Source organism: Dendrobates tinctorius, unplaced genomic scaffold, assembly GCF_039654945.1.
Source record: "Dendrobates tinctorius isolate UK_male_01 unplaced genomic scaffold, ASM3965494v1 ptg000064l, whole genome shotgun sequence".
Lineage (NCBI taxonomy): Eukaryota > Metazoa > Chordata > Amphibia > Anura > Dendrobatidae > Dendrobates > Dendrobates tinctorius.
The window spans coordinates 12006994-12020151 of NW_027361732.1; the positions used below are offsets into that span (position 1 = coordinate 12006994).

General features: G+C 41.4%; 1 protein-coding gene across 8 annotated transcripts in view; it reads left to right on the forward strand.

Annotated features, from left to right (window-relative positions):
- Positions 1-13158, forward strand: part of ENOX1 (ecto-NOX disulfide-thiol exchanger 1) — an 835160-nt gene that overhangs the window by 668842 nt on the left and 153160 nt on the right. For all 8 annotated transcript variants that reach the window (XM_073580298.1, XM_073580302.1, XM_073580303.1 and 5 more), the window contains one exon: positions 4395-4607. In XM_073580298.1, coding sequence (XP_073436399.1) covers positions 4395-4607 — 213 coding nt within the window. The remainder of the gene's footprint in view (positions 1-4394; positions 4608-13158) is intronic.

A 13158-nucleotide genomic window follows, 5' to 3' on the forward strand; every position in this document is an offset into this window, starting at 1 on the left:
AGAGCATGGCTAGACCTGCAACTTGGGGGCATCCCAATCCTGCTGAAGGGTCCCCTAAGGCTGTGCTGAAGGATGTGGTCCGTTGGTGGTGTCTCATTCTTAGACACACAGCCGCCCGGTGTCATATGTCCCCTGGACCCATGGACTGCAGCCTAGGCAGGCGCTGCTCTTATTATGCCTGTAGTGTGGACTGTCAACCCGGGGAAGGTCCCCACCCGTGTCCGTCAATGGGTTAATGGTTCTGGGACTACTGGACTCTGGAAGTCTGGTGACCCTAATCAGCGCTGCACTGCCCCACCAGTTAATCCCTCACAAGTTTGTGGGTGTCCGCTACTTACACAGAGACTCCAAGGACTACCCTGTAGCCTGCGTAACCATGGGAATAGACTGGTGATGTTGGAGTAGTAAAGAGCTGTGACCTGTTCTTGGAGTTGCCAGGGCGCACACAGGTCGTGGAACATGATGTGTTAACGGAGCCACATGTCAGGGTAAACCTCACACCCTACAGAATCCCGGAATCACGCTGGAAGATGATCTTCAAGGAGGTGAAGGGAATGCCATACATCGGGGTGATAGAGGAATCAATAAGTGGCTGGTCAAGTCCCATCGTCCTCGTGCCGAAGCCCAATGGCGAATGGCGGTTTTTTAATGACTACCGCAAGCTCAATGAGGTGTCATGTTTTGATGAGTATCCAATGCCCCGTGTGGATGAACTCAATGAGTGCTTGGAACCCACAAGGTACATCACAACCCTCTACCTGACGAAGGGGTACTGGCAGATCTCCATGTCCCAGAGGGACAAGGAGAAGATGGCATGCTCGAAACCGGATGTTTGTTTCCAGTACAACAGGATGCCCATCAGACTGCAGGGGGCCCCAGCTACCTTCCAGAGGGCGATGGAACGAATCTTGGCTCCACATAATAAATATGCTGCAGCCTACTTGGATGACATTATCATCTTTAGCCCTGACTGTAGCTCACACCTGCCAAAGTTACCGGTGATTCTCGATGCATTGAGGAAAGCGTGATTCACTATAAATCCATAGAAGTGCGCCATAGGGAAGGAGGAGACCAGGTACTTGGGCTACATCGTCGGGAGAGGCGAGATCAAGCCCCAGCTGAATAAGATAGAGGCAATTCAGAAGTGGCCGCAACCACTATCCAAGAAACAAGTGAGGGCGTTTCTTGGGATTGTGGGGTATTACCGGCGTTTTATCCTGAACTTTGCCATAATTGCCGTACCATTAATGGACCTCCTTCTGGGCACCAAGTCGACGAGGGTGAAATGTACTCCTGACACAGAGATGGCGTTTAAAGAACTCAAGCAGGCTCTGTGTAAGCACCCGGTTCTGATTGCACCAGACTTCAGCAAAGAATTTGTAGTCCAGACCAATGCTTCAGAGGTTGGGTTGGGAGCCATTCTGTCACAGGAAATAAATGGAGAAGAACATCCCATCCTGTACCTGAGCCAAAAACTCTCTGCTTGCGAGAAAAACTACACTATAGTTGAGAAAGAATGCTTGGATATAAAGTGGGCTGTAGACACTGTGAAGTACTACCTGCTAGGTTGTAGGTTTAAGATAGTGTCAGACCATGTCCCTCCTGAGATGGTTGAGAGAGAAGAAGGGTAAGAACACCAGGGTGACTAGGTGGTTCTTGGCTGTTCAAGACTTCACTTTCCACATAGACCATAGGCCTTGGAAGTTACAAGGTAATGCGGATGCTCTCTCCCGAATTCCCTGCTTAGTGTCTGAAGGTGCCCAAACCTCCGGCGGCTTTGGGCAGAGAGGGGAATATGTGAGAGTCACTGGCATAGTATGTGAAGGGAGATATGAGTCTTGGTGCTGAGATCTCATCTCCCGAGATCTTGGTGCCGAGATCTCCATCTGCGCATGCACCAACCCCGTCAGCCATTTTCCCGTAGTCCACCGCACAGTAAACCATGTAAGTGCGGGGACTCTGGGCTTTCACAAAATGTCGGCAGAGCCCCCGCACCCTACCGAATACCCGCAGTGACGCTCAATGGAACACCCCCTCATCCAAGCATGCAGCAACGCTCCACTCTTGCCTCCTCAAGCAGCGACCCTGGGACCCCGCTTCACCACAGCCACCATCCCCGGTAAGCAATAAGACGCATGGATTATAAGAAGCACCACCATTTTATAAAAAAAAAAAAAGTTTTTTCTTTTTTTCTCCTCAATTATTATATTTATTATAATATTTGTCAGTAAATTGGAAGAAAATAGTTTTTTCACCATTGGAACAAAATACGTATGTGTGCATATGTATAGTACTTTAAACAGATCAATACTGAGATATGGATATCTCTGCAAAACGTATATATTTGGATAACATTTGAGTGGCCCTCACATTTCATTTATGTCCATGCTATAAAGACTATCTTCTTAATTCTCCCATATGTCCCCAATTTCCCAGGTCATTCATTTGACAATATTGTCATCAGAAATGTTAACGTTACATTGCTTGTCTTCATGTAATTGCGATTCCTACTTCTCCTAGTTTAAGAAGGTTAGTGACTCCCAAAAGGAAGCTTTTACTAGATTTTATAGCCCAAGGAAATTTAAAGAGGGGTTGTCTTCTAGTTTAGGTTGAATTAATTAGAAGACCCATGTACTTGCCAGATAAAGTAGCAGCTTTCAGATTTACATTCTAAGTGCATTGTTTCAGGCATTTAGTTCTCAAAAGCAGTGCCATGATAAGAAAAGAGAGAAATAAATATTTTTATCTCTATCAAAAAGTAACAGTCACTTTTGAAGGGCATTCCAAGAACAAACTGCAATTATGTTTTTCATGTATATCAAACTGTAATGTTGCATCCCATCGCTCTTGTAAAACTGTGTATACATGTTTAATTCATTTTATTCTTTGGCAAAAATTTTTCATAGAAGTAGAGTATAAGAAATTCTGATGTCTTGTTTGTCACAAACAATGCTGGAATAAAATATACTTGTTAATTGAAACTATTCTCTTTCAGAGTTGTTTTACATTATTTTAAAAGGAATATGTTACCAGGTTTTTACTATATAATCAGAGAGCTAATGAAGCACAGGCAGAGTCTGATTCCAGCGATGTATCTGAGCTGCGGTTTTGAGAAAATCACTATTTTCTCTTCTTCTGATCTACCAGTTCTCTGAATGGTTTAATACGTATAACCCACCCAACACTGTGCATAGGCATTAAGCTGTCACAGTGGTGTGGGGCAGGGTTATACAGAGATCATGAATATAGAGGATAATATGGCAGTAGGTTTCCTAGTCCTCTACTGATAATGCCCTGTAATTTTATTAAAACTATAGCAAGAAGCTCAGTAAGTGACTCATTGCTGGAATCTGGGTCTCCGTCTCTTCATTATGTTGCTCTCAGATTAGGTGGTAAAAATCTGGTGACAACTTCCCTTTAGCAATAAAAAAAATACATGGAAAAAGCTGCACAGTTTGCAGAAAATATTTGGGGAACCTTCCTATTCATCAGAAAAGACAAATGTCGGTCCTTGAAGTTAGTTATGAAAAAATAATGATGATAAATAATCATTGTGATATGCATATTTCTTTAGCAAATAAGGCAAAAGTACGGTAATAATTTCATGAAAATCAGCACTCTGAGGTCCACCTAAGACATTACTCGTCCAAATTACAGGCTGATTTCAGATGTCCCACATTACTTTTTTATCCCTATATTTTCAATATGCCGCTGGAATAAATATCTTTGTATAAAAGACTTTCTAGAAAAGATTTTCCTCTCAATGCCTAAGGCAGCGCCTGATAAGGACCCCTATATGAAAAGGGCCAGAGGGAAGGAATTTTTACGTATTACTTACCTTTTTTTTTTTTTTTTTTTTAAACTCCTGTGGGACGTCATCACTTCATATTTTCTTGATTAGTCTTGTGACCTTGCAGCTGATCAGCAACCTCTTGGTCAGACAATTAAAAATACGGGGTATCATCCACTGGAGAGGTAAAGTTTTGAAGGGATATTATTTCTTTACTCTATAATGATACCATCCCATTGGCCTGTTTTCAAAAAGGGGTGGAAAATCCCTTTAATTCAGGAAAGCGAATCAAATGCTGAACAATGCAGGGTTGTACATAAAAAAGTTTGCCGAGTAGCATTATCCGCTGTAGCCTTAACCTGGCCACCACTCCTTGGGTGTCCTCCTCTTGGTCCCAACACTGCTACCAGTATCTAATTAACATGCGAATATAAATAATATACATATGAACGGCGCTTAGATCACACAAAAAACTTCAGATTGTAGATATTTTCATTCATTCAAGCCTACAATTCTTTCAATTTGTTGTGAACAAGATCTAGTGAGTAGAAGGAGGACTCATTCACACTTTGGTCAAGAATGTATGCATTTCTTTCTTTTCCAGATGACAATAAATTCACAGAAGCCATTTCTGTTCTCCTAACGTGGATAGAGAGAGGAGAAGTGAATCGAAGGACAGCAAATCAGTTCTACTCCATGGTCCAGTCAGCGAACAGTCACGTTCGACGATTGATGAATGAGAAGGCAGCACATGAGGACAAAATGGAAGAGGCCAAGGAAATCTATAAAACTGAGCTCCTTGGAGTTCTAACTCAATGTAAGTACCTTATTTGTTTTCTAAATTTTGGGGTAAGTAATTGTAATTAACTTGGGCCCACGTCAAGATGGACGACTGACTTAAGGTAAGTCATGGTTTTTAAGAGTCTTAACCGAGTGACATTCAAATGATGTACATTACTTTCACTAAACTTCTTGGTATAACATCCAAAACAGCTCAAGCATTTGTTAGGTCCATTTATAGGGAAAGTTCCTACATAGTGATATATAGTAGAGCACAATGAAACCCATAGTTTTAAAGTCTCGATTCAAGTGTCCATGCAATGGCTTTAACACCCATACCAACAAGATGAGATGTTTTAGAAGATCGGGAAAAAGCATTTAACTTTACATCCGAAAAATGAAATCAGAGTGAAATAGATTGATAGCTAGGGTGTTAGATTTTTGTTCCGACACATAAGAATTAAAAACAATTCATGTACTTAAAAGCTTACCATTGTTTTTAGTATGGATTTTTTTTTCCTTGTGAATTTTAGTAATTGTTTGCGTACTGTCTCTCAAAAAGGTAAAGATCTGATGAACTCCATTCACATGGCCTTGAACGTTCTAATAGCAGAGTTTTAATTTCCCAGCTGACGTTAGATCAATATAATAATGCTGTGAATGCAATTTCTGGAACAAGCTTTTAGATGCTCTGCTTTTACATTAATAAGACTAAAAAGCATCTGACTGGCGGTATAAAGTAGTTTGAGGGTTCTATTGATTTATAAGTCTCTCTCTGAAGTAGACGATATATATCACATTGCAGTATCGCTTTGTAGAAAATGAGCTTAGGCATCAGAACAAATTAGGCTTGGCTTCTTCAGATTGTGGTGCAGTATCGTATTAGGTCTCTTAGTGTTATACAATTAAGTTGGATTGAACTTTTTGGCTGTTGTGTATGACCATTAAACACTATGATGTGTTGAGTTGTAGTCAGAGTCATTTTTAGAGTGTACGCTGAGAAGGTGATACAGAAACATACTGCATGAAAAGTCCCCAACATTGCAAATAGCATGAACGCCACAAAATAAAACCCATAAAACAATAGGGGTCCAAGCGAATCGTTATATGTTATGATAGCTTCCTGAAAGCTGTAGGTGTCATTGCAAAGTACAGCAGGCTTTTAATGGTTTAACAATAACATAAATGTCCAGGAGACTGATTTGGCTTCATCCCAGTAATTTGAGGGCTGTGGGAAATCGGCATAAAAATGTTCCAGCTGGGACACTTCATGCAAATACACCATTGTCTTGGGATGTCTACAAATCCATGTCTAGCTAATATACATTTATTATGCTTTCCTAGAAATGTTAAAAGTGGTTGTAAAAGGTTAGGGCATTCAGCAATGTGAGGTGAGTCTCTTGGGAGCACATGTAAGCTGCGTAGAGACTTGGAAGCATCTACAGTATGAATTCTTTCATTGTAGTGTACAGCAGGGGGTAGCATGATGGCTCAGTGGTTAGCACTGTAGCCTTGCAGTGCTGGGGTCTTGGTTTTAACCTGTTCATGCACAAGTTGGAAGTAGGTGTATGGAGCATACCCAGCAAGCACTGTAGCCTTGCAGTGCTGGGGTCTTGGTTTTAACCTGTTCACGTACATGTACAGCACAAGTTGGAAGTAGGTGTATGGAGCATACCCGGCAGATCACAGCTGTGTATTACAGCCAGGACGTGCCTCTAAACAATCGCAAACGGAAGTCCCGATTGTTAACCCGTTAAGTGCCACTGTCCAATTCTGACATCGACATTTAACACACGCCGAGACGTGATCACGGGTCACCGATGGGTTTTTATGACAGCTGGGGGGGTATGCTGAAGACCTCCATGCTTATCATTATGGTGCTCCTTTGAAACCCTGCCTGTGGCCGGGCTTCAAAGGAGACTGTGATTATTACTATATCCAGCTATATATAGCACAAGCGATCAGACGATCGCATCTTCAAAACCCTAAGGGGTCTAACAAGAACAGAGAAAAGTAAATTAAAAAATGTTTTGAAAAATACGAAAAAAAGACCATAAGTTCAAACTTCTTCCTTTTAACCCCCATTAAAAATATTTAAAAAAATACACGTCTGCCTTCAGAAAAGTCAGATCTATCAAAATATAAAAATAATTAACCTGATCAGTAAACACCATAAACAAAAAAAAAAAAAAATCAAGAACACCAAAATTAAATTTTTCCTGTTTTCCAGCACACTGTGGTAAAATGAATGGTGTAATTCAAAAGTACTACTCATTTAAAAAAAAAAAAAAGCCCTCATATGTCTATGTGGTCAGAAAAATAAAAGAATTATGGCTCAGGGAAGAAGGGGAGGAAAAAACAAAAACGGAAATTGTCATAGTCGTGAAGGGGTTAAATCCCATCAAGGACAACATCTGCAAGAAGTTTCTATGTTATCCCAGGATTTCCTTGGGATTCTTTCCACGCTTCAAAGAATTTAGATTGAGTGAGCCCTAATGGGGACAGTGATGATAATGATGTCTGTGAAGCGCTATGGAAATTAAAGAGGTTGTCCACTACTAGGACAATCCCTTCTTGATCTAAATATTTGGCGCTGATGAAGTTAAAAATCTTATACTCCCCTCCCATGGTGGCTCCGTTCCAGCTCACGTGTGGTTGTTTTGACACGTGAGCCTGGCGCCCAATCAGACCTGACATCACTGGACCCGCCTTCGGACAAACAACATCAAAAGGAAATGAGCAAGCAGCTGTAACCCTGACTTCCTCTTCGTGTTCGATTTGTCTGAAGGTGGGGCCAGTGATGCTGGCACTGATTGGGCACCAGGCTCACGCGTCTTAACAACTGCAGAGGAGCCCCAGTAAAGGTACCATCACCCTTAGCAATGCACCAGCGATCCCGACAACGATATGACCCGGTTAGGATCGCTGGTGCATCGCTAAGTGGTCGCTAGTGAGCTGCCAAACAGGCAGATCTCACCAGCGACATAGCAGCGGTCGGCGATCGCTACTCACCTGTCAGACGAGGTGATGAAGACGTCCTCCCTCCCGCGTCCACGCGTCGCTCGTCTCCACAACAGGAAGCCCAGCAGGAAGCTGACGACGAGAAACGGCCCAGGCCGTTCTCGCGCAATCAGCGATAATCAGCGGGGGAGCTGGTCGGAGGTAAGTATCACACCTAGCGATATCGCTAGCAATATCACTGCTGCGTCACAAAACCAGTGACGTTATAGCGATATCGCTTAGTGTGACGGGGCCTTAACATGAGTGCTGACAACGTTGGAACGGCTCTGTCACGGGAAGTGAGCATAATTTTTTTATTTTATCGGGGCCAAGCATAGGGTATGAGAGGTGGTTCTCCTAGTAGTGGACAATGTCTTTAACCCTTTTTACGAGCTATGATGTATAGGTATGTTGTAGGTCATTTCCCCCTGTTTGATGCTGGCTATGGCGATGGGTTCCCAACTTTACTTGCACGTGTCAGCTGATTTATTCAGCTGACATGTGCCCCTAACAGCCGCGGATGGAATTGTGATCCACCAGTGACTATTAACATGTTAAATGCCGCTGTCAATCTCTTGGAGCGGCTTTTATTATGATTGCGACGGAAGCGCGTCATTAGCTCCTCCCATCGGTGCCTGTGTCACTTGACCGCGGGTTGCCGATGGGTCTGCATGACAACCCGCGGTCTGCAGGAGACCCCTGAAGTTGTCATTGCTGGATTGCTATGAGGGATATCCTGTGGCCAGCCCTCATAGCAGATGAGCATTTTAGCTACACATAGCAGTACTGAAGCCCTTCTATGTGTAGCGCAGGCGATTGGATGATCGCAGCTTCTAGTCTCTTATAAAGGCTATTGAGGCCAGTAAAAAGTTTAAAAAAATACATTTTAAAATATAAAAAAATAAAAGTTCAAATTACCCCCACTTTTGCCCTATTCAAAATAAAGCAATGATAAAAAAATATTACAGATATTTGGTATCGCCGCATTCAGAATCGCCCGATCTATCAATATATGAAAAGATTTAATTTGTTCGGTAAATGGCGTAACAAGAAGAAAATCAAAACGCCAGAATAACGTTTTTCTACTTGCCACAACATTTGCAATAAAATGCAATAACGGGTGATCAAAACACCGAGGTGAAAGCAGAACACGCTGCGTGAGAACGTTCTGATGATGTTTTGGGTATCCTTCCCTAATAGATTATTTGTGGACAAGAAGCTATTGATCAAATATTTTAAACAGAACTTACTTCTGTACAAGCAATGGCTGTCATCAGTCAGCTAAAATGATCGTTCGCTTTTAAATTTTTCCTGACAGTCTATTGTTTTTATAGGAATTTTGTCTTGACCAACTTTCGATGAGTATGACCACCTTATGTGCCTTAGTTCAACTTCTCAGTAAAAAAGTAGTGGGAATAGAGATTAGTTTCAATACCATGAGTGTTAAGGTTTGGTAAAGGTTTCTATTAAAGGCTATGGCTACTTTTGACATGAAAAATTGTTAGTGGTTACCTTTTAGTTAGTAAAATTGAATAACATTTCAGTCTGTAATCATCATGTCTTGCTCGTTTCTGACCGCTATGTGCAGTTTGCAGCCTAGTCCAAGTTGCAGATTTTTTTTTCTTATGTGAATGTCTTTTTCAGTAATGTAGGCTGGGTGTGAGATCTTTGTGTATGAAGGGTGCTGATGTCTTCATTAGCTCATACATCAGCACAGCCTCTATCCTGCACATGATCTCACTCCCTCTGTTTATGTCCTCTTGGAAGGCTATATATGTTTTCTTCTGTTTCCACACTGGAAATCTGTGTAGAACCATCAGCAGGATTTGCAACATTTATTTTTGCAGTGCACTCAGCTGGATGCAGGACTTGCCGATATCACCAGCAGTAAAATGGTAAAAAAATAATAATGAAGACTATTTACGAATTAGAAATTTCCTTGATTTCATATTTTTTAAGCAAATTAACACTTACAAAACTTCTGGCAGAAAGTCTGCAGAGCATCCAGAGTACTTCTCGCTTTTTTTTAACAATTTCAACACTCATTGCAAAAAGTGTTGTCCATTCCCCATTAGAGCTATTCTGATCCCTTAATAGGATCTGCATTGGGCTATAACGTCTACCACTGGATTTAGGGTCTTTTTTTCTTTTCTTTTTTTTTTCTTTTTGCATTAATATAACCTGAGCAATTCTTAATATAATGTTGCTACAATGTATTTGATTTATTTTTCTTGCACATACACAGGCATTGATGTTACCTGCTGTCCATGTTAGGTAGCTTTCTTACAGAAAGAGACCTAATTGAGTTTTGTAAGAACCACGGTAAAGTAAAAAAAAAAATAATAATAATTCCCGCCAATTGTTCAAAATGCTGCCTTATCACACTATAGCATATATGTTTTTCATGGGCACAGTGATCAGTAAACGTTTTGATAAATTGTGACTGACGAAATAAAAGATACTATCAGCTCCTTCTCTGGAGTAGTAGTTCCATAATTAAGCCAAAGGATCCTTCAACTTAATCTTACATGTTTGTTCTACAAAGAATCCTGATTAAAGGCAGGGAAATGATGCTGTGTAAAAATGACCCGAAACCATCAATCTCAAAGTCTGAGGAATTTGCATTAATGCCAGAATCAAATTATTCATCTCTCCGTTTGCCTTGTCTGTTCTGGAAAATAATATTTAGATATTTTGAGCCTCGCCCTGGAGACAGGCTGTTCTGCTCATTCTGAATTGTACTTTGAGGAAAAAATGCATTTACTCTTCTGAAGTAAACTGCCTCAGCAGGGTCATAAAAATAGATAAGGCTATATTGAGGGGTCAATAACAGGCTATAACATTGATTTATCAGTCTTCAGGACAGGCTTTGAAGGGATTGCCTAGGCATACAAATTTAAGGACAGGATTCTCAAATTGGTGGGAGTTCAAAACCAGGACCCAATTAGCTTTTATTGTGAACAGCACAGCTCTGTTTAATGCGTAGCAGCCACTGCCAGGTACTACAGATCAGCTGTTATTCCAATACCGGGTGCTGAACCCCCACTGATCTGATATTGATAATCAATTATTAAGGTACTGTCACACTTAGCGATGCACCAGCGATCCCGACCAGCGATATGACGCGTTCAGGATCGCTGGTGCATCGCTAAGTGGTCGCTAGTGAGCTGCCACACAGGCAGATCTCACCAGCGACATAGCAGCGGTCGGGGGTCGCTACTTACCTGTCAGATGCGCCGATCCGGACGTCCTCCCTCCTGCGTCCACGCGTCGCTCGTCGGCGCCATAGGAAGCCCAGCTGGAAGCTGACGACGAGAAACGGTCCAGGACATTCTCGCACGATCAGCGATAATCAGCTGGGGAGCCGGTCGGAGGTAAGTATCACACATAGCGATATCGCTAGCAATATCGCTGCTACGTCACAAAAACCAGTGACGTTATAGCGATATTGCTAGCGATATCGCTTAGTGTGACAGGCCCTTTAGTGTATATCATCAATGTCATATGCCAGACAATCATTTTAAGGAGGCTATACACATCGGATAGAAGTAGCTTCATGGTTGAGTAATTGTTAAACATGCTCAGCTGGTAAATAAATTGGCGCCTATACATGGTCACTGGGTGAAAGGCAAGCAGTCTTTTTTGGTAATGTTCTGGGAACATTCTTGGCCCATTGTTTACAGGACAATACTGTTTGTGGACTAGCGACTATTGGTTAAAAATTTTGACCGTGTCCAACTGCTTTTCAAACAATGACATGAAATTGGTTGACTACATCGTAAAGCGATAGTTTGTGTTTAAATTTCATCCATTAACTGATTATTTCAGTTGAAATGATCTGTTTTGATCAACTATAGACTGTGTAAGGCCATCATTTTATTGTAAATCGCCAACTAGATTTTTTGCTAGTCATCCCTTCTTCCAGACCAAAATTGCAATGTGCTTTCCTTGTCTGTCAAAATTTCCTGTTCAAGGCTGAGTATTTTATAGACACTCCCTAGATGGCACATGTCCTGCCAGTCCTCCCCAAGCTACACACCTACTACCAACATTTTCCTTCTGAGGCAAAATTATTTGTACATTTTGTGCTTTTCTATCTGCACCTTTCATCCAAAAATATTTTTTTTAAATATGACATGAACCTGAAAAATGAAAGAAGGTGTTTTTGGGTTTTTTTTTTGAGGAAATATATTTTCTAAGAGCTTGGGTAAGCAATGGAAATGAATAATTTCCTATCTGTCAATAAAATTAAAGCTTGACAGCTTGGTTTGTAATTTACTCAACATGTACAAACACACTCAATTATCAGAATTGCTGTCCACTAAATGTTGAGATAGCATTATAGATCGCAAAATATATCGGCCTATATCATACCCTATAACTCAAATTATGGCCAATAAGAGGGGCTGCTGATAAGTCTTTGATTTTACCCAGAAAGAAACGAGATTGGATGATGAAATTTTACATTTATTCCACATACTCTCCACTGATGTCAACACACTTCTTACATCGGTATTCAAAGTTCTGTAAGCCTTGCAAAAAGAAGGATTTCGGTTGTGCCTCAAACCAGACATCCGTAACAGCCATGAAATCTGAAATTGTGTGAAATTTGGTACCCTTAAGGTGTTTCTTCAGGTTTGGAAACAGATGATAGTCAGAGGGAACTAGATCTGGTGGTGAATAAGGTGGGTGGTCAACTAGCTGGAAGCCCCACTCCACCAGTTTTGCCTTGGTCGCTTGTGCAGTGTGAGCGGAGGCGTTGTCTTGCAGGAACAAGATTCCATTGGACAGTTTGCTGCGCCTTTTGGCCTTCAGAGCTGCCTTCAGTTGGTCCAGAAGTTCAATGTAATACCTTGCATTGATGGTGGAACTCTTTTGAAGGTAGTCCACTAGCAGCACGCCCGCCTTATCCTGACTGGTAACATTTCTGTGTATATAAACCAAGGTCATCCCTTGGTCTTTTATATGCTACAAATTGCTTTATAAAAGTATTAAGACTTAAATAAAAAATGTAAATTCAGACCATTTCTGTTCCCCAGAAAGATCATAAGCATCTCTCCAGTCGAAGCTGATGGCTTGAACTGCATATGACATAGAAATAAATTACGGAAATACATCATGTTTCAGGGGTCAAACACTGCTAAATTATTTGCTGTGTTTTAATATCCTGCTCTGATAATGCTGTTAAGCAGTCTCCTAAACATGTCCTCTCTGGGAGGCAAATGATCATTTTGTGCCCATTAGATGATGGTTTACTGCTTGCAATTTCCCAGACAAGAGCCTCCTTTGAATACATGATTAGCACATTGCGTATACCTAGATCTTCAGTTCCCACCTAGCACAGCCTGTCTGTTGGGTGCAGCAAATGAAGCATCTGCATAGCGTGCACACGGTCCTTCAGAAATGTTACAGCGAGATTCATTAGGTCTCTGCCAGTCAGGAAATTGCTAATTGTCTATTCAGTTAAGTACTTAAACGTTAAAACATATTGGAAAGTTTAAATACCATTCACATTCAGAGAAATGGTCGTACGTGTTCCTGTGTTAATGGGAAATCTGTTCTGTGTACCAAGGACTTTGCCCGTCTGC